This window comes from Heteronotia binoei, chromosome 18, assembly GCF_032191835.1.
Source record: "Heteronotia binoei isolate CCM8104 ecotype False Entrance Well chromosome 18, APGP_CSIRO_Hbin_v1, whole genome shotgun sequence".
Classification (NCBI taxonomy): domain Eukaryota; kingdom Metazoa; phylum Chordata; class Lepidosauria; order Squamata; family Gekkonidae; genus Heteronotia; species Heteronotia binoei.
The window spans coordinates 5,510,251-5,531,697 of record NC_083240.1 but is presented as its reverse complement, the minus strand read 5'-3'; the positions used below and the strand labels follow the sequence as shown (position 1 = coordinate 5,531,697).

Here is a 21,447-nt window from a genome sequence, read left to right as displayed (position 1 = left end):
GAAGACCCCAAGGTGATAAAGATTAGTCTTTCTCTTTTAGTGTCTGTCTTGGAGACTGGCATGGCATCTTTCCCCCACTGAGTTTTGGGATAAAATCTGGGGATTTTTTTGGGGGGGGGCGGGGGGAGAAGGGTTTCTAAAATGATTCTGTTGCACTTCTCTTGGGAGGTTTCTTGATGAAATAGTGGATGTCTTAAAAGGCTATGTTTTGGTCTGTAGCTCAGCAGTAGAATATCCACTTTGCATGCGGAGATTCCTAGGTTTATTCCCCAGCATGAAGGAGACCCTGGAGAGCCACAGCCAGGCAGAGTAGACAGGTCTGATTCAAAATAAGGCAATTTCAGAGGTTCATATATGCGTTTGTTCCTTCCGTTCTCCAGGGAATACAGCGTAGGATCACGGTCACTATTATCCACGAGAAAGGCAACGAGCTGCATTGGAAAGACGTACGGGAACTAGTGGTTGGTAAGTTGCAGGCCCCTCCTTTGCAATCTTTGCGTACTGTGAGAACTCTTCTCCAATATTCCTTGAGACGGTTTCCTCCTTTTGCATGGCCATAAACCTGCATTTGCCACAATGCACAGGCTCAACCTGGAGTCGCAATCCGTTCTCGGCTCCTTGACCAGTAGACTTGTACGACAGCGTGGCTCGACAAACACCTGCCATGCTCAGTTGTTGTCTTTGACAGCACGAGCAGGCGTGTTTTATTGACAGAATTTATATTGGCTCTCAAACACCTGATGTTTATTCTATGCGACTCTTTCGTTAAGCATGTTTGGCCGCCCCTGTTCCGAACGAAAGACCGTCCTGGTTTTTGATGGCATCTCCCCCCCTTCTTTCCTTTTCAGGGCGCATCAGAAACAAAGCAGAAGTCGATGAAGCTGCTGTGGATGCCATCCTGTCGCTAAATATCATCTCTGCAAAATATCTGAGGTCTTCTCACAACTCCTCCAACAGGTGAGAGGGGATTTAATCATTGAACTTGCCTGGCGAGGCAGAACGCCCGGGCCTCTCACTCAGCGAGGGCGAGCAAAGCCCTTCCATTCCACAACGCTTTTTTTCCTGGAGCAAATTTGGATTGAAGGACGGGTGGGCAGTCTTGCGTTTGGCGGTGGCATAAGCTGGTGTTGGTTTTGTGTACAATCCTGCAAATGTCTGCTGGGCGTTCGATCGCAGCTAGAGGGAAATGCAGAAAATATTTCGTTGCTCGGGCTAACGTTGTATGAGGTTTGGGATTTTATTTGTTCGGTGAGTTGAGTTTGGTTGTGTGTTTGTATGCTTTTTAGGCAGGGTAGAACGTTGCATTCCCTCCTTCGTGTTCTGAACACTTTGAACACATAAGGAACACACTTCCCATGTATATGCTCATAATCCTGAGGTCTAGAAACTTTTTAAAAACACTGAAATCTTCCACTAGCCCAGGCAAGCAACAGACGGGTCCTTAAATTGCCAGCCTACCTTTGAGTGGACTTCAGAGGATGGTGGAGGGCCTGGCGTGACTTGGTCCATGGGGTCGCAAAGAGTCGGACTCGACTGTGCGACTGAACGACAACAACAAAAAACCTTTGAAGGCAAAAGACAAAACTTAGGCGGAGAAATAGGAACTGGGTTGCGATTGGTGGATACGGGAGGGGGTGGGGAGGCACAGGCAGGATGGAATGAGCACGGTGAGAAAGACCGGCAAAGTCGATTTGGGCGAGAAGGAGGTGGCAGGAGCCATGAGACAGCTGGCTGCTCCAAGGCATGACGTAGCATCAGCAGTGGTAACAGCGGCAATACATTTAGCATCAGCACGAGCACAAGAAGCACAGGATAGGATGCCGGTGGCCACTGAATTCCTGAGGACCTCAGCTTCTAGTTCTTAAAGCTGTGGCGTTGCTGCTGGTGCCTCAGGAGCCTCGTCTTCTATCAAGGCGGCAGCAGCAGGCACCTGGAGGTGACAGCCGGCATAGGCCACCCTGCTCACGACCGGCTGTGCTGCCACCGGTTGAGATCAAGATGAGGCCTGGCACGTCGGCGTCGGACGCCCTCTTCTGATAGCAGCTCCCCAGGCGGTGGCTCGAGTGATGACTATTTTGTGGCCCTAGACAGTCCGGCACCCTCGGCAAGGCTAACTTTCTGGCACCCCCCTCCCTTGCATTGATAACGTCACTGTGTCACGTGTTGGGGTGGGGAGCCCAATTTGCACTCCCTAGAAAGCCGGTGCCCTGGGCAGTTGCCTAGTTTGCCTCGTGGCAAGGCCGGCCCTGTTTGCGTCCCAGTTTTGGTTGGAGAGCAGTCCCATTCTTGGAAGCATTCAGCCATCATCCTTCCCACTTTGGGGCGGGAGGAAACGCGCCAGTCCCCTGCCGCTCTTCCAGTATCTTTTCTGGGCAGTTCTGTGCACTCTCAGTATTGTGATGCTGCCCCCTTCTGTCATCAAGCAGTTACTGCTGGGGGTGTGTTCTCCGGGTTGGCAGAGCATCTGGGGACAGCAAAGATCCCACCGTGGGGAGCATATCTTGCTCCCTCCCCACCACCCCTGCCCCGCATTTGCAAGTTTGGTCTTTGGGCTGCTGCTTGAGCGTCTGTTTGTTTTTGAGTTTTGTCTCCTTGCTCCGTTTCCCTCTTGGCTGTTCTGCTTCCGGCTGCACTAATGAAAGCTTTCTGTGTCTTCACAGGCTCTTTCTTGATAAGGATATGCCTAGGTATTTTCTGTTTGCTTCTTTCACACATAAAGGGTTCTGCTCCGTTAGAATGCTTTATGTCTCTTGTGTTGCTGCCCTTTCCCAGCACTGGCCCTTTGCTGGCTTCCTGGCTCTGCTGCGCAAGCAGGGCGTTCTCACTGCCTCTCCTGTCCGCTGCGCCTCTGAGGAACCAACACACAGAGCCCAGTTTCCTTTCCTTTCACTCCTCCACTTCAGCCTTTCCGAAGCACCTGTAGGATTGCCTGGAAGTTCCCCCCCCCCATCCTCCTCACCTTCTTCCTTCCCCAGCCAGCTGGGTCTTAGGAGTCCAGGGCTGCCGTAGAAGCAAAGGCATGGGAATCAGCTAGAGAAGAGCCCACAGTTGCTAAGCGTGGGAGAAACTATGTGGCGTTCCATGTATGCCACAGCTTCTTTGGAGGGAATCATAGAATTATAGAGTTGGAAGGGACCTCCAGGGTCATCTAGTCCACACAATGCAGGAAACTCACAAATACCTCCCCCTAAAGGGAAGGGTGAACAGGTGTAAGCCCATCAGACACTTGTTCACCTGTTTGGGAGAGCCAGTTTGGTGTAGTGGTTAAGTGCGCGGACTGTTATCTGGGAGAACCGGGTTTGATTCCCCACTCCTCCACTTGCAGCTGCTGGAATGGCCTTGGGTCAGTCATAGCTCTCGCAGGAGTTGTCCTTGAAAGGGCAGCTTCTGTAAAAAGCTCTCTCAGCCCCACCCACCTCACAGGGTTTCTGTTGTGGGGGGGGGGACGGTGAAGGAGATGGTGACCACTCTGAAACTCTGAGATTCAGAATATAGGGCAGCATCAATATCTTCTTTAACAAAAGCAAAACAGAGGTGAAACAGCTGAGTTGGGGCAGCAGGAGAGGGCCACTGCCTTCTGACTTCTGACTTTAAGGTTCAGGTTTCATCCAGGTTGGTGGCAACCAAATGCCAAATGAGCCCGTCGGGAGGGAAGAATACAAATATAATAAAATAAATTTTGTCAGTTCCCCACCAGGGTAGCTCTTGCTGCCTCAAACTGACTCACCCTGTAATGTATGTATATTCAAAGTTCCATCCCACTCTCCTAATTTCTTTCTTTTGATATTCCCCCCTTCTTCTAAAGAGCTCACAGCAGACCATGCGTGGAGGGGTAGGCGTGCAGCACATAGTTAGAGGACTTTCAGTTTAGGGAGTAGAAGATTACAGCTTCAATCTGTAATTAAGATCTTGGGAAAGATCTTTTTCTCCGCCAAGATCCCAAAGAACCAGATAGAGAACACAGTACTGCAATGGACCAAGGATGTGACTGAGTACAAGGCGACTGCGTGTGTTCCCAGGCTGTTACCATCTTCTCTATTGTATCTTGACACCAACCCTATGAGGTTTTTGCTGAGATAGGAGTGACTAGCCCAAAGTCACCCAGTGAGATTCGAACCAGAGTCTCCTTGGCCCAACTCCTGCGCTCCCAAGAACTACATTCTCTTCTCCCATGAAGCTGCTCACAGCAGCTTAGTTCTGGTCATTACATAACTTCAGACCGTTCCAGCTGGGCTCTCAGTTCCTTCCCCCTTTGTTCTGCACGTACCTTCTTCCCAGGCTGGGCCAAAGATTTGTAAGCACTGCTGTCTTCTTTCTCTTCGTTTGGGATTTTGATTTCCTCTTGTCCCTGGTTTGTGAACTTTTTGTTTGGCGAGCCGAGCTTCTGTTTGCTCGCCCGCCGTGATCCTCACTAGCCTTCTGCTTACTACCAGTTTAACTTCTCCCCTTCCCCAAAATCCAGCTTCTGCTTTGTTTTTAAAAAAAATCCATTTGCAAAGATGGACAGGTGTAGGATTTGCCACCGCTAAAATGGGTCGGGACCCAGGGAGCAGACTGGGCAGGTAGCATGGCGATGTAGCTTCGCTGAAGAACGAGGAGATGCATTGTCCCAGGCCCTGAGATGGGAACACCCCATTAGAGCAGAAGGTAAAGAGCTTAACAGCTGAGAACTCCGGTGTGGTGCCAAGCCCCCTGAGACATTTCCTGTCACAAAAGAAAGCGGCCCTGGTAGAGCATCTGCTTGGCAAACAAGACGGTTCTAAGGCCAGTCCCTGGCACCTCCAGTTAAAAGGGACCACCCAGTAGGTGATGTGAAAGACCTCTGCCTGAGATGGTGTCAAACTCATTTGTTATGAGGGCCGCATCTGACATTAATGAGATCTTGTTGGGCTGGGCCATGTCGAACCGAGCCATGGGTGGTCCTGTTTAAGATTAGGTAGCAGACGTAGGAAGAGCCCCGCGGCGCAGAGTGGTAAGGCTTGTAGTACTGCAGTCCTAAGCTCTGCTCACAACCTGAGTTTGATCCCGGTGGAAGCTGGGCTCAGGTAGCCAGCTCCGGGTTGACTCAGCCCTTCCATCCTTCCGAGGTCGGTAAAAGGAGTACCCAGCTTGCTGGGGGGAAAGTGTAGAGGACTGGGGAAGGCAATGGCAAACCACCCCGTAAAAAATCTGCTGTGAAAACGCTGTGAAAGCAACGTCACCCCAGAGTCGGAAATGACTGGTGCTTGCACAGGGGACTACTGGAGAGCCAGTTTGGTGTAGTGGTTAAGTGTGTGGACTCTTATCTGGGAGAACCGGGTTTGATTCCCCACTCCTCCACTGGCACCTGCTAGCATGGCCTTGGGTCAGCCATAGCTCTGGCAGAGGTTGTCCTTGAAAGGGCAGCTGTTGTGAGATTCCTCTCAGCCCCACACACCTCACAGGGTGTCTGTTGTGGGGGAAGAGGGTAAAGGAGATTGTGAACCGCTCTGAGACTCTTTGAAGTGGAGGGCGGGATATAAATTCAATATCTTCATCTTCTTCTACCTTTACCATTTTTTAGCAGACATAGAAACTTTATAAAGGACACAGACAAACAAAGATTTTTTTTAAAAAAAAACTTAAGCTAAAACATGCCTAAAACATTAGCACTCGTTGGTCTTAAAAGTGCTTTCTTTAAATCTCTCCCATGGGATCCAGGGATCTGGGCAAAGGAAGCTCTGGTTCTTTCCTTCCTTCCCCAGGGGACCAGGACAGGGAGGAGCCTCAGCCAATAGAAGGAAGAGAGTCTTGGCTCAGTAGTTCTGCTGTGTGATTGAGGGAGGCTGGCAAAGCAAGCTCTGCCTCCCCCCGCCTTCCTCCCCAAGGGAGGAGCCTCAGCCAATGGAGAAAATAGAGGTTTTGCTCTGTAGTTCCTATGAGATTGAGCAAGCCTGACGAAGCAAGCTGTTATGCAGAATGAAGCAAGAGAGGGAGAAGGAAGCAGATGACCAGTTGCTCGGGGGGCCTGATAGGAGCCCTCCAGGGGCCTGATTCGGCCCCCGGGCCACATGTTTGACACTCCTGCCTTAGAAAGCCCCTGCTAGTCTGAGTAGACAATATTGATGGGCCGATGGTCTGATTCAGCATGTGGCAGATACGTGTGTTCCTGTGACTCTAACTGGCCTGCTGCATCTTTCTTTATGAGTGCGGACACAAGGTTTAGGCAGGGTGTGCATCCCTTCCAACCAGGAGCTTCCCATGGGAGGGGGAAGAGCTAGCTTTTGAGAGCAAGACCTGTAGTATTTTTTCCCTGCCTTCCTTGTCCTTTATAGCTTTAAAGTTTTGGTTCTCCCCAGGCTGGCTTTGCAGCTGTCACTGTGGTGAAGTCTAGTTCTCTTCCCCCTCCTCCTTTCTGCAGTCCTTCAGCCTCCCCTTTTCTTTGGCGCTCTGGCTGCTAGGACAGATGCGTCTTTGTAGCCTAGTCCACATGCGGTTCAGAGTGTTTCTGCGATGTTGGGAAGAGGCCTGGGTGGTGCCAGGAAGAGGGGGCATTTCCCAGCGGGGTTTGTGGGTTAACGCACTATTCCCTCGAAGTGGGGGAGAATCCAGGTACCCAGGCACAGTTGGCATCTTTAAATTAGCGCTCCCAGTGCTGGGTTGTTGACTAGGACAGGGAGCCGATTTCTCCTTTGTTCTCCTGGCTCTCATGCTTGCTGCTGCATAAAGGGCCTTCATCTCCAAGAAGAAAGTACGTCGGGACACCATCAAAAAAGCAGGGTCCTTGTAAGCTGGCCCTGAATTTTTTTAGCAAAAGTAATGAAAAGTTTGCCCCCGGGCTGCATGTTAAATGACACTCCCAGGAAAGGTGTTGCAGCAGCCCATGCTGGGCTCCCGGGGAGGGTCCCCACTGAGCGCTTCTTGTGCCTCTTCCAGGACCTTCTACCGCTTTGAGGCGGTTTGGGACAGCTCCCTGCATAATTCCCTCCTCTTGAACCGGGTGACGCCCTACGGAGAAAAAATCTACATGACCCTGTCTGCTTACCTAGAGGTGAGTATGTGTCACGTCTCACACTGTTTGGGTCTGGGAAAGGGAGAGATTTGGCCAATGGCCAAAGGGAGCCAGTTTAGGGTAGTGGTGAAGTGTGCGGATTCTTATCTGGGAGAACTGGGTTTGATTCCCCACTCTTCCACTTGCAGCTGCTGGAATAGCCTTGGGTCAGCCATAGTGGTTAAGTGAGCGGACTCTTTTCTGGGAGAACCGGGTTTGATTCTCCAGTCCTCCACTTGCAGCTGCTGGAATGGCCTTGGGTCAGCCATAGCTCTCTTGCAGAGGTTATGCTTGAAAGGGCAGCTACTGCTGCTCTCAGCCCCACCCACCTCACAGGGTGTTTGTTGTGGGGGGGGGGGGAGAAGATATAATAGATTGTAATTAGCACCAAACTGTTTTATGCTGTTTAATTGTTTAATCATTGCTCAATTTAACTGTTTTATTGTGATTTTATTATCTCTCCCCTTGTTTTATTGTCTCTCCCCTGCTTTCTCTCTGTGTCACTTTTGCTGTCACTGCCTCCTCTCACTCTCCCACTTTCTCTCGTTGGTGGGGGGGGGGGGAAGTGGGCAACTCACAAAGAGGGTGCCACAAATCTCAGGGGAAGCAGCTCGGAGAGGTCCTAAGGCACTGTGAAGAGAAGCCAGTCCCAGTGGTTGTGCAAGTCTGGTGGCTCTAAGGGAGCCGCCCTGAGCCTGCTTAGGCTCACAACATATAATCAAAGCCACTCTGAGTCTCTGATTCAGAGAGAAGGGCGGGGTATAAATCTGCAGTTCTTCTTCACTGTGAATGCCGGTGCGTGCTGGGGGAAGGCAATCAGTGGCTCTCTTTGACCACCTTATGCTTCTTCTGACAAGACAGCGTGAGATCTTTTCATATACTGGGTCTTTTTCTTTCTCCGTGTATGATTTCTGAGTCTGCCTTGTAAAACAAAACAATTGGAGAAACTGATCAGCGTTGCACTTAAACGTAGACAGACTTAAACCGTTCGATTTCTGCAGAAGAACTTGACGCTCGAAAGAGTCGTCTGCCTCACCAGTTGACATTGGTGGGACTTGAATGCTGATTGGGTTATGCCCGTTGGGGCTTGAACGTGAACCCCACGGATGGTCTTTCATGGCCTGGAGTGCCCAGATAACAAGCAGCCTGATCCAAACTACTGCACTTGTAGGGTAAAGAGAACGAACGGCAGTAAAACTGTATCCAAGCTACAGCGGGTCATATCGCCGTTGATTGAACTTCATGAGTGTTATTACAGAGCATTTTCCTGTGCGTGAGATTTGATCCAAATGTAAAAAGACTCAAATCCTGCATGAGATGCTGGGCCATTTGGAACCAGACCTGTCCTGCCTTTGGTGGCCTGTCGTTCCATTCAGTGAGCGATGGCTGAATGAAGCCAAAAATACAATGAGGGGTTGGGGAGAGACCAGGAATGCTAGAAAAACAACACACATTTACCCTGGTTTCATGGAGAAAATAAGTAGCAATCTGGGTTTTCCCCCTGCTTCCTTCCAGCTCGACCACTGCATCCAGCCGGCCGTCATCACCAAGGATGTCTGCATGGTCTTCTACTCGCGGGACGCCAAGATCTCTCCCCCTCGCTCCTTGCGCAGCCTCTTTGGCAGTGGCTATTCCAAATCCCCGGATTCGTAAGTTGGATGATGTTTCTCTTGTCTGCCTCAGGAGGCAGGGGGCTCTCCTTCCTTGGAGGTTTTTCAACAGAGGCTAGATGGCCATTTGACAGCAATGAGGATCCCGGGAACTTAGGGAGAGGGGTTTGTGAGTTTCCTGCACTGTGCAGCGGGTTGGACTAGATGACCCTAGAGGTCCCTTCCAACTCTATAATTCCTGACCGTTAGAGCAATTTCTCAGTGGAAGAGGCTTCCTTCTTGGGAGGTGGTGGGCTCTCCTTCCTTGGAGGTTTTTCAACAGAGGCTAGATGGCCATTTGACAGCAATGAGGAACCCGGGAACTTAGGGGGAGGGGTTTGTGAGTTTCCTGCACTGTGCAGCGGGTTGGACTAGATGACCCTGGAGGTCCCTTCCAACTCTTCTATGATTCTAACAGGCTCTCTCCTTGGGAGGTGGTGGGCTCTCCTTCCTTGGAGGTTTTTCAACAGAGGCTGGATGGCCATCTGACAGTGATGAAGATCCTGTGAATTTAGGGGGAGGGGTTTGTGAGTTTAATGCGATTCCTCAGTGGAACAGGCTTCCTTGGGAGGTGGTGGGCTCTCCTTCTTTGGAGGTTCTTCAACAGAGGCTAGATGGCCATCTGACAGCGATGAAGATCCTGTGAATTTAGGGGGAGGTGTTTGTGAGTTTCCTGCATTGTGCAAAGGGTTGGACTAGATGACCCTGGAGGTCCCTTCCAACTCTATGATTCTATGGTGCTAGTACGGCCAGAAGGAGGTGGGCTTAATAATAAAGGGAGGCTCCGTCCTACAATTCTGCTTCCTCTGGCACCAGGGGTCCCTGGCTTCTTGGCTCAGAAGGCATCTCTGCCCTTCGTGGGACAGAATTGGTGGACACAGCCCGGGAAACCTGAGGCGCTTCTGCAGGTGGCCTGCACAGCTTTAAATATTCAGTAAAGGAAAACTTAATTAGCCGCCCTGAGCCTGCTTTGGCAGGGAGGGTGGGATATAAATTAAAAATTATTATTATTATTATTATTAATTAAAAGCCAATGAAAGCAGGGATACTGGAAAAAAACTGGCAAAACAGTAAAACTTAGCAGCAGAATCAAACGAAACACAGCATTTTGTCTTAGCTGGACTTTTGCTGCCAGTTTGACTTTAGTTGTCTTTCATGCTGACAATCGTTTTTGTGTTGTGTTCCAGGATGGCCTTTTTCACCCAGCCCTTAAAACTCAAAAATTCAATTAGTTAGCAGGCAAAAGGGTACAGGAAGGGAGTGACACGACAGAGGTGCTACCACCGAGAAGGCTGTGTCTCTTGAACCGGTCTCGCTTCCAAAGGTGGGGCAGGCAGATTGGGGGCCCCAAAGAAATCCACAACAGGGAGTTCTGTGTGTAAATCAGCCACCCTTCAGATACCCAAGTCTTAAGATTTTCATGTAGTTGTGTTAATATTATTGAACAATCCACCGGCGAGCAACTACCAATAATTTTTAAAGACTTATGTTAGCTCAGCAATAAAGAACTTCAGAGAAATGGAGACCTGATACTCAGAAAGCTTCCTCTGAGAAGTATGCCAAAAAACTTCCAAGGCAAAAGCATCCTGGAGACCTTTAATGTATTTTGTTTCCATTTTAATTTTTTTTAAAGCAGCCTGAGGAAATTTGTTTTAATCAGGCATGCTCCGTGTTAACCTGGTGAGGAGGTTATAACTGTGGCATCTGATGTGAGACCCTCAGTTCAGACCACTGAGTCTTCACATGATTAAAACCTCGTTCTGTGAATTTTCCCTTCTGTGTCGAACAATGTGCTCTTTCCTGATGTACTCGAGAGTTTCTAGAGCCCTGAGCTCTAGCTCTTGAGTTGATTTCTCAAAAGATGATTTCATTTTCTTTCTCTTGTGTCGTTTTGTTTTTGCGTGGAACAGCAATCGAGTAACTGGAATCTATGAGCTAAGCTTGTGCAAAACGGCAGACACGGGCAGCCCAGGTAAGAACACCTATGACCTGCATGTACACATGAATATATGCTAGCCTGCATAGGGAGAGCAGAGACTGTGGCTCAGTGGTAGAGCACCTGCTTGGGATGCAGAAGGTCCCAGGTTCAATCCCCAGCATCTCCAGTTAAAAGAACCAGGCAGGAGGTACAAGACTTCTGCCTAAGACCCTGGAGAACCTCTGCCAGTCTGAGTAGACAAGACTGACCTTGATGGACCAAGGGTCTGTTTCAGTAGAAGGCAGCTTCCTGTTAGCCTTGAACCGTTATACCAGGGGTGGCCAAACTTGCTTAACGTACGAGCCACATAGAATAAATGTCAGATATTTGAGAGCCACAAGACACGAACGTCAGATATTTGAGAACTGGGAGGAATGACTGAAAGAAAGGCAGAAAGAAAACAAAAAAAAAAACGGGGGAGGTGGAGGTGGAAAGAAAGCAACGTTAACTTCAAATGCATTCTCCAAGCTACCAGCTGGCTCGCTTTGGCGAAGTGATTCAAAGAGAGAAATGCCTTTTCCAAGTTGGCCGACGGGGGAGTGGGTGCTTTGAGAGCCACACAATATTATTATTATTTATTACATTTAATGAATCTCCCTCTCCCGGCCAGCGCCAGGCTCAGGGGCGATGTGCAACGGTAAGAATACATATGTGTAAAATACAATATGCGTAAAAGAGCCGCGTGTGGCTCCCAAGCCACAGTTTGGCCGCCCCTGTGTTATAATATATATAACAATATATAATATTGTTCAATATAGCAATATAGCTCAATATATAATAACAGTAATAATATATAAAGGAGGCTAAGTTAAAAAAAACTAGGGAGCAGGCCTTCTCGGTAACGGCACCCCAATGGTGGAACCAGCTGCCAGAGGAGGTGCGGGCCCTGCGGGATTTTAACCAGTTCCGTAGGGCTTGTAAAACCGCCCTCTTTCAACTAGCCTTTTCAGTTGAACTTAGCAGTAACATCATGCCATCGTTATATATACTGAGTTTGTAGCACTATTAAGTTTTACTGGATTTTAGACTATTTGTGTAATTTAATTAATGTATGAACAGCTTTATATTGTTATTGTTTGATTTTATTGTTGTTGTATCATGGTATGTACCCTGTCCTGTAAGCCGCCCTGAGCCTGCCTCGGTGGGGAGGGCGGAGTATAAATAAAAATTTATTATTATTATTATAATGAAAAAAAAGAGAAACAGGGAAGCCCCTGACGCCGCTCCACCCAGCGATGGGAGGGAGACAGACACGGTCAGGAGACAGGTGGGAAGCGGCAGGGTTATGGGCGGCCTCGAGTGCTGTTTTGTTTCTGCGGCTGCTCATCTGAGCCGATTCCTTCTCAGGGATGCAGAGGAGGAGGAGGAAAGTCCTGGACACTTCCGTGGCCTACGTCCGCGGAGAAGAGAACCTGGCAGGGTGGAGGCCCCGGGGGGACAGCCTCATCGCAGAGCACCAGTGGGAACTGGAGAAGCTGGAACTGCTGCACGAGGTGAGTGACGGGAAGCGGCCTCCCAGGCAACGTTCCCTCGAAGTTGCGGAGCCTTGTGAGAAAAAATTCTGCTTTGTGAGCTCCTGCCATTGAAGCTGTGAGCTGCTGCATGAATCAGTGTGCTCTGGAGTCATCCTTCCTGAGCTGAGGCAAAGACGTGTGAGCCGGAGGCTCAAAATCTGTGAGCTAACTCACGCTAACTCAGCTTAAAGGGAACACTGCTCACTGGGCAGCCTTCCAGAAGATGGCCCTTTCCCCTCCCTGAGATATGTAACCCACGAGCCAGCTGTTGCTGCAGGTTAAATCGCTAGCCGTGGCCTGGCTTGAGCTCCGACCCCTTTCTGCTTTGGGCTTTTGGAATGTCAGGGGCTTGGGAGGAGGGCCGAAGAATCCATTCCTTAGGATTCCGGACGGTGAGAACAGTCCTCCAGCGCCCTTTCTGTTGCCGCTCAGGTTGAGAAGACCCGCCACTTCCTGCTGCTGCGCGAGAAGCTGGGCGACTCCGTCCCCAAGTCCCTGAGCGACTCGCTGTCCCCCAGCATCAGCAGCGGGACCCTCAGCACCTCCACCAGCATCTCCTCCCAGATCTCCTCCACCACCTTCGAGAGCGCCGTCACACCCAGCGAAAGCAGCGGCTACGACTCGGCGGACATCGAGAGCCTGGTGGACCGGGAGAAGGAGCTGGCGACCAAGGTGCGGCTTTGGCTTAATTCCTCTGCGGTCGACAGAGCAAAACCAACCTTGCTGCTCATTGAGAGCCGCCTTCTTGGTCTTCGTTGTTCGGCTCTTGAGTTTGGGTTTGCTTTTTAATTCTCTTGTTAGCCAACTTGGGCAGGCTGCGAGGCAGGATGTCAGCGTGGGTAAGCCAGGAAACAAAACTCTGCAAGGCAGACTTGGCTGAGGCAGTCAGTGGCCCAAGGCAGGGGAGCGAGCGGCTGTTGGAACCTGGACATTCATTCGTATTTTCTCTGAGTGGCGTCCGTGAACAGAGCAGTATCTTGCTGGGGCTCTCTGATATCTGGAATATAACGATGATCAAGAACCCAGGAGGTGCCCGTCTGCACTGCTGTGGCCCTGTAGGGTTGACTTCAGGGGGCTGTCAGCATTTTTATGACTCTTCTTTTGGGGGGGAGGGGCAGCTGTCAGCTAGTGTTAAGAACATAAGAGAAGCCATGCTGGATCAGGCCAATGGCCCTTCCAGTCCAACACTCTGTGTCACATAAGAACATAAGCGAAGCCATGTTGGATCAGGCCAGTGGCCCCTCCAGTCCAACACTCTGCGTCACATAAGAACATCAGAGAAGCCATGTTGGATCAGGCCAGTGGCCCATCCAGTCCAACACTCTGTGTCACATAAGAACATCAGAGAAGCCATGTTGGATCAGGCCAGTGGCCCATCCAGTCCAACACTCTGTGTCACATAAGAACATAAGCGAAGCCATGTTGGATCAGGCCAATGGCCCATCCAGTCCAACACTCTGTGTCACATAAGAACATCAGAGAAGCCATGTTGGATCAGGCCAGTGGCCCATCCAGTCCAACACTCTGTGTCACATAAGAACATAAGCGAAGCCATGTTGGATCAGGCCAATGGCCCATCCAGTCCAACACTCTGTGTCACATAAGAACATAAGCGAAGCCATGTTGGATCAGGCCAATGGCCCATCCAGTCCAACACTCTGTGTCACATAAGAACATAAGCGAAGCCATGTTGGATCAGGCCAATGGCCCATCCAGTCCAACACTCTGTGTCACATAAGAACATAAGCGAAGCCATGTTGGATCAGGCCAATGGCCCACCCAGTCCAACACTCTGAGTCACATAAGAACATAAGCGAAGCCATGCTGGATCAGGCCAATGGCCCACCCAGTCCAACACTCTGAGTCACATAAGAACATAAGCGAAGCCATGTTGGATCAGGCCAATGGCCCATCCAGTCCAACACTCTGTGTCACACAGTGGCCAATATATGTGTGTGTGTGTATACATATATACACATACTGCGGCTAATAGTCACTGATGGATCTTTGCTTCATATTTTTATCCAATCCCCTCTTAAAGCTGGCTATGCTTGTAGCCACCACCATCTCCTTTGGCACTGAATTCCACATGTTAATCACCCTTTGGGTGAAGAAGGACTTCCTTTTATCCGTTCTAACCCAACCGCTCAGCAATTTCATCGAATGCCCACGAGTTCCTGTATTGTGAGAAAGGGAGAAAAGTACTTCTTTCTCTACCTTCTCCATCTCATGCATAATCTTGTAAAACTCTGAAGTCACCCCGCAGTCGACGTTTCTCCAAGCTAAAGAGCCCCAAGCATTTTAATCTTTCTTCATATGGAAAGTGTTCCAAACCTTGAATCATTCTAGTTGCCCTTTTCTGCACTTTCTCCAATGCTGTAATATCCTTTTTGAGTTGTGCATTAGATAGTGTTGTGCATTAGATAGTTAGGGATGGGCGTTGGAGCATCTGTGCTCTTGACTTGGTGCCCGAGGCAGACAAGGCTAGAAAATAGACATATATTTGGTGGTTTTTCAACAGAGGCAATGCTGATTCTGTGATCAGGCAGCTCACAAGAGGGAGGGCAGGAAGAGGTGCTTTGTTCTAGTGGCCCTTTTTTGTATGCCCAGGGAAATGCTGGTTGCCACTTTGGGGTCAGGCAGCAATTTTTATCCAGGCCAGTTTAACCAGGGATGCTGGAGGTTTTTGCCATCTTCTGGGCATGGAGCCTTCAGGGGTCACTGGGGGTATGTGTGTGTGTAGGGGGAGATATTTGTCAAATTCCTGCATTGTGCAGGGGGTTGAGCCAGATAACCCTGGAGGTCCCTTCCAACTCTGTGATTCTGTGATGCTATGATTATAGATACATGCGCATTTAAATTACAGAAATCTGCAAAGAAATCTAAGCGCACCAGCTGCAAGGAATAATAAAAGCAGGGAGTAAAAAGCTGCAGATCAGGAAAAGAAACCCATATGGGAAGCCTTCCAGGAAATGTCATTTGGGCCCTCAGGGCCGTGATAAGGAGACTTCCCACCAGGACTAGCTGTAGGTCCTGGAGAAGGTTTCTCTGACCCCTCCTTTTCCACATCTCTAGATTCCTTCCCAGAGATGATTTTAAAATTGACATCTTTGTGCCCATCTGTCTCCTTTCTCTCCAGTGCCTGCAGCTTCTCACTCACACTTTCAACCGTGAATTTAACCAGGTCTACAACAGCATCAGTGATTGTAAGGTACGTGGACGATGGTTTGCTAAATACAGAGCAGTGGGCCTGGGGTGAAAACGTCAAGAGGCTTATTCTTTTAAATTTTAAATAAGTCATACTTTAGTCTGGCTCTCACAAAGCTCACTGGCAGACTTTTTCTCTCCCTCCTGCTAGCTGTCTGATATCTCTCCACTTGGACGGGACCCATCAGTATCGAGTTTCAGCAGTGCCACCCTGACGCCTTCCTCCACCTGCCCCTCACTGGCAGACTCGCGGTGCAACTCTGTGGATCAGAAGTGAGTTGAGTTCATGGGGAGAGTCTTCCTCCAGTGGGATTCTTCTCCCTCCGTAGGCATGGTACAGGCCTGTTCTGTGTCCTTCCTTCCCATCATCGTCTCTTTCTCTGCTGATTTTGGATATGGGGTGTGTTTACATGTGTGGTATCTGATCGGATTTGACTACGGTGCAGAAACTGGCAACATAGAGATGGAAGTGAATTTATGTACCCGAGCAGAAGACAGAAATAAGTTGCCCTGGATCTCGGTTTGGATTCTAAGCTGAGGTTTGCACAAACCACAGTTGGGCGTGATGAACGGACCTGATTGTCTTCTTCAGCTTTGGCGGTTGCTTGGTCAGGCTAAGCATTTGTTCCCTCCTCCTTTGTTTGTTGAAAGGACCCCTGAAGCTAATTCTCGCGCCTCCAGTCCTGGCGCAGAGGGCGAGTCGTTCCAACTGATGCCCCCCGTCGAAGCCTCGTACTTGGCCAGGGCCGGCAAAAATGAGTTCCTGAACCTTGTTCCTGATATCGAGGAAATCAGACCAGGGTGAGTCTCGGAGTTCAGACTGTACCAAGTTACAGGAACAAAAGCCAGGTTTGAGTGGAGAAGGCTAGCTCAAAATCCACCCTCCTAACTGGACTGTTCAGCCAAGCTGACTTTCCCGGAGCTTTCCAAAGTGACCTTCTGACCTCTGTGTCCTCCCCTGAGCCACAGCTGTCATGAAAGCCATCTCCAGCCAGGTACTTCACCCTACAAATCCCCCTCCTCTTTGTTCTCTGATCCAAACAAAGAGAGCCAGTTTGGTGTAGTGGTTAAGTGTGCGGACTCTTATCTGGGAGAACTGGGTTTGATTCCCCACTCCTCCACTTGCAGCTGCTGGAATGGCCTTGGGTCAGCCATAGTGGTTAAGTGTGTGGACTCTTATCTGGGAGAACCGGGTTTGATTCCCCCACTCCTCCACTTGCAGCTGCTGGAATGACCTTGGGTCAGCCATAGTGGTTAAGTGAGTGGACTCTTATCTGGGAGAACCGGGTTTGATTCCCCACTCCTCCACTTGCAGCTGCTGGAATGGCCTTGGGTCAGCCATAGTGGTTAAGTGTGTGGACTCTTATCTGGGAGAACCGGGTTTGATTCCCCACTCCTCCACTTGCAGCTGCTGGAATGGCCTTGGGTCAGCCATAGTGGTTAAGTGTGTGGACTCTTATCTGGGAGAACCGGGTTTGATTCCTCACTCCTCCACTTGCAGCTGCTGGAATGGCCTTGGGTCAGCCATAGTGGTTAAGTGAGCGGACTCTTATCTGGGAGAACCGGGTTTGATTCCCCACTCCTCCACTCGCAGCTGCTGGAATGGCCTTGGGGCAGCCATAGTGGTTAAGTGAGCGAACTGTTATCTAGGAGAACCGGGTTTGATTCCTCACTCCTCCACTCGCAGCTGCTGGAATGACCTTGGGTCAGCTATAGCGCTCTCAGAGTTGTCCTTGAAAGGGCAGCTGCTGGGAGAGCCCTCTCAACCCCACCCGCCTCATGGAGTGTCTGTTCTGGGGGGAGAAGATATAGGAGATTGTGAGCCACTCTGATTCAGAGAGAAGAGCGGGGTATAAAACTGCAGCCTTCTTCTTCTTCATCACCTCAGCTCTGTGGTCTCCAAGAAGGGCTACCTCCACTTCAAGGAGCCACTTTCTCCATCGTGGGCCAAGCACTTTGTGGTGGTCCGTCGCCCGTACGTCTTCATTTACAACAGCGACAAAGACCCAGTGGAAAGGGGCATCATCAACCTCTCCACGGCTCAGGTGGAATACTCAGAGGATCAGCAGGCCATGGTGAAGGTCAGTCGCCGTTCCCTTTGAGGGGTGGGTTGGTCAGTTGCCCTGTTTGTCCCGGAAGAGATAAGGAGAGCCTTTCGTCTTACCTGTGCCCTCCGTGCCTTTTCTTGACTAGAGAATTTCCCTTAATGGCTTAATTAGTCTTTGAGAGTGATGAATTCATTGGGATTCATTGCCAGAGGGTACAGTGATGGACACAGGAACAAACAGCTTTAAAAGGGGATTAGACAGAGGAGAGGTTTGTCGGTGGCTGCCTGCCATGGTGATAGAAGGACAACCTCCACATTCAGAGGCACCAAGCCTGGGAATCCCAGAGCCAGGAGGCAACACTTGGATATACCTCAGCCTCTATGCCCTGCTCTTGGCCCTCCAGAGGAACTGGTTAGCCACTGGAGTATTGGTCTGATCCAGCAGGCCTCTTATGTTCTTGCAAGTAAACGCAATTGAACCTTTGGGCAGATTGGGTCCCAGTTCTGAATCTCTTCTGCCATAAGACCATAAAAGAGTCACTTCAAGAAAGTGTCGCTGACTTCAGGCCACACCTTCCACTTCTACAGTAGCCTTCCCACCCCCACCCCCCCAGCACCCACAGATCCAGGCATACGCTCAGGTGCATGGAGCACACTGCTGCATCAGGTGTTCCCGGAGCAGCTTAGTGGTCCCGCCTCGGTGTGATGAGGAAAGAGCGGCCTGTCTCTGATCCTCTGCCAGCCACACGAAGTCTCGGCTCTTTCAGAATGGCCTCGTTTTCCAGATGTGTAGGAACAGCAGGGCAATGAGGGGGATGGTCAGACCTCTTCTCAGACCCAGGCAGATTGCTGGAGGGATCCACTGCAAAAGAGTGCTTGTCCAGCCCTGTAGCTACAGGGGGGACTGTGGGGGCCCTGCCCCCTGACTTCCTGTTGAGTTCCCCAGGTGCCCCTGACCTTCCCTCCCTCCCCCTGCTATTGCTACCGGGGTGAAAGCCGAGAGGCTGGGGGCTGCCCCCTCCCTCCCCTCATGCCCTTTAAATGGCACGGGAGGGGCAGCAGCTGCTCCTGAGTACCCCTCCCGTGCAGTTGAAATCTCAGGGAGGGAGAGAGGGGGCAGCTCCCAGCTTTCACCCCTGTGGCCCCTCAAGTGATGGTGGGAGGGGGTGGGTGGGAGGGAAGGTCAGGCACGCTGAGCCACAGCAGTGTCGGCCAGGGGAGGGGAGCCATTAAGTGTCCCCTGACTTTTTTTACATCCCCCCCCCCAACTTTTAAAACCCTGGCTATGGCCCTGCCTTGGCTGGTTGGGAAGGTAGAGACTCTCGCTGCTTTCGCTTCCTGTCCTCCCCCCCCCCCCAAGTATCAGGCCTGTCAAGGGGGCCCCACCCCATAGCGTGCCAGTCCCTCTGAAAGGATTCCCGGGCTTCTGAGAGCTCTTGTGTTTTTCCGCCCTCCAGACCCCCAATACGTTTGCCGTGTGCACGAGGCACCGTGGGGTCCTGCTTCAGGCCATCAACGACAAAGACATGAATGACTGGCTCTACGCCTTCAACCCCCTCCTCGCCGGCACGATACGGTAAGAGGGGCAGGCCGGGGACTGAGCTCCTCTGAAGCAGAGCAGATTGAGGGTGGGGGGAGAGAGGAGGCAGGAGGAGGAGACCTTTGGGCCTCTCGAGATCAGAGGGGACCCTAAAGCCTGGCAGGTACAATAAGGCCTGGGTCAGGGGTGGCCAAACTTACTTAACATAAAAGACCCACAAAATAAAGTCAGATGTTTGAGAGCCATAAGATGCGAACATCAGATGGACAAGGAAGGAACATGGGGAGGGAGAGATGGAAAAAAGCAACTTTAACTTTGTGCATTCTCCAAGCCACAGGCTGACTTGGCTTGGAGAAGTGATTTAAAGAGAGAAATGCTTCTCCAGGCCGGCTGACGGGTCGGTGGGGGCTTCGAGAGCTGCACAATATGTGTGAAAGAGCCACAGTTTGGCCACCCCTGGCCTGGGTGAAGAGAGACAGCTGCTTGAAGGGCACTTGATGTAATTAGTCAACTGATCAAAGCCACCGAGTATTACACCGTCCTTCAGTTTGCAAAAAATATAAGGATTGTGTACAACACGTAATAGACAATACAATAATGATTAGAGGCCGGTGGTGCTAGGGCCTTTTAAAGCAAAGTTACTTTTGCAAACTGAAAGACGGTGTAATACTCGGCGGCTTTGATCAGTCAGCTTAGAGAGACGGATGGTCTTTTCAGCTCACGCTGACCTCTGTAGGCAGCTGTGGAGAGGAAGCTAGTGAGGCTAAAGGTGCGTGGAGAAGAGCAGAGGCTGAACAATCTGGCATCCGGGAGCAGAGCAGGGCAGGACAAGAAAAGCACGAGGTGGTTGCAGAGCCCCTCACCCCAAAAAAGAGGGCTCCTTGCTGTGTGTGCAAGCGAGAGGAGGAAGCAAACAGAATGCACCTGTCTGTCTTGCCGCCTCGCAGAATCTGCTGGAGCTTGATGTCCTGTCAGCTCTGACACGTGTCGGAAGCAGCAAAAGGGTCGGAGTTGCCTTTGGGGGGCTCCCAGAGCTGCCTTTTGCTCTTGCTGGTTTACCTCGGCTGGAGTCCAGGCGCTGCAAGAGAGCGAGCTTTTGTTGGCTTGTTTTTAATTTCTGCCGCTGGCTTTGGGCTCCCGTCTCGGGACCAAACTCTGCAGCCTTTTCAAGTTGCTGTGTTGTGTGGCGAGTCCAGCTTCATCTCAGAAACATCGGAACAGGGAGAAGGGATGAACCGTCAGACAAAAGGGGAAAGGGTATTGAAGCAGCTCACGGAAGTCTGGTTTCCCTTCTCTTGCAGATCTAAACTCGCCCGGAGACGCTCGGTCCAGCTGAAATACTGAGTCCGCACGGGGTCCTCGTCCTCTTTTCTTTCTCCTCTCTCACATGCCTTTGGATATAGATAAAGCGTTACATCTCATTTATCTGTGGTTCTTGAATTTTCCTCTTCTCGTATGTAACCCCGTGGCTTAACTTTCCTCGTCTCTACCTCCCTCCCCACCCCCTGACACTTTTCCCAACACTTCTAACCGTGGCCCTGCCCTCTTTTCCTTTTCAATTTCTGTTGCCCCCCCTCCCCCCATGCTGAAAGTACTATTAGCAGCATGTGGCCAAACAGACGAAACAATGCAGTGGAAATTTAGAAAGGGGTGGGGTGGGGGGTGGGGATCGGGTTCCAATTTATCTGCACGACTCTTCTTTAAAAAAAAAAAAAAAAGAGTGCGGGGAAATAATTTTGTTTCTCTGAATGATCAGTTTCTCATTCCGATGGACTTTGTCTCTGTGGCGTGTGTTGTCTCTGTCTGGAACACTCTTTGGCTTTTCTCCTGACTTTCGGTGATCTGGCGGGATCCAAAGCGCTGCTATTTGGACCGGGTGTCCCGCAGGATGGGAAAAAACACCTCTCGTTGCACATGGGGCCAACACTACGGAGTCCCCTGCTGCAGAAGCAGGCTGCTTGTGAATTTGGACCGCTTCCTCCCCCAACAAACATCGGCTTCCGTTTATAATGGTAGTATTTCGAAGCTGCTTCTCTCCCATCTGTTGTTCCCTGGCTTCCAGTCGGCAGCTCTGCAGCTTTCGTGCCTTGGGACTTGGCTGGAAGGAGGAGGGGTTTTTTTGTTCGTTTGCTTCTTTTTTCCTCATGCGATGAGCCCCGGCACCTCTCGGTTGCGCAACCAGCTTCTCTTGGTCAACCTGGTTTCTCGCAGCTTGGCGAGTGGACAGTGGCTACTGAATCCCATTGGAAATGTTCAGAGAAACGAATCCGGCAGCGTTCCCAAGCCCCCAAGGACTGCAAAATTCAGCAAAAGTTCTCTCTGTGTTGGGGCTCTGAATACTAAAAATCTCCTCTCCCCGGGTGTGATTTGGGAATCTAAATGCCGAACGCTGCTTTACTTCTGGGCTCCATCCTCTTCCTGTACTTGCAGGGCTTTAGCCTATCCCGTTGGAAGGCAGAGGAAGTCCAACCCTCCAGGGGGAGGTGGCTTATTTATTTATTTA

General features: G+C 50.6%; 1 protein-coding gene across 4 annotated transcripts in view; it reads left to right on the top strand.

The window, feature by feature from the left end:
• KIF1B (kinesin family member 1B) overlaps positions 1-20,365 on the top strand; it is a 166,038-nt gene extending 145,673 nt beyond the window's left edge. For all 4 annotated transcript variants that reach the window (XM_060258929.1, XM_060258932.1, XM_060258931.1 and 1 more), the window contains 13 exons: positions 381-465; positions 849-957; positions 6,895-7,009; positions 8,525-8,658; positions 10,569-10,630; positions 11,984-12,129; positions 12,583-12,822; positions 15,290-15,361; positions 15,509-15,630; positions 16,009-16,158; positions 17,246-17,438; positions 18,862-18,980; positions 20,246-20,365. In XM_060258929.1, the coding sequence (XP_060114912.1) occupies positions 381-465; positions 849-957; positions 6,895-7,009; positions 8,525-8,658; positions 10,569-10,630; positions 11,984-12,129; positions 12,583-12,822; positions 15,290-15,361; positions 15,509-15,630; positions 16,009-16,158; positions 17,246-17,438; positions 18,862-18,980; positions 20,246-20,288 (1,590 nt within the window). In that variant the 3' untranslated portion in view covers positions 20,289-20,365. The remainder of the gene's footprint in view (positions 1-380; positions 466-848; positions 958-6,894; positions 7,010-8,524; positions 8,659-10,568; positions 10,631-11,983; positions 12,130-12,582; positions 12,823-15,289; positions 15,362-15,508; positions 15,631-16,008; positions 16,159-17,245; positions 17,439-18,861; positions 18,981-20,245) is intronic.
• Positions 20,366-21,447: the final 1,082 nt, after the last annotated feature.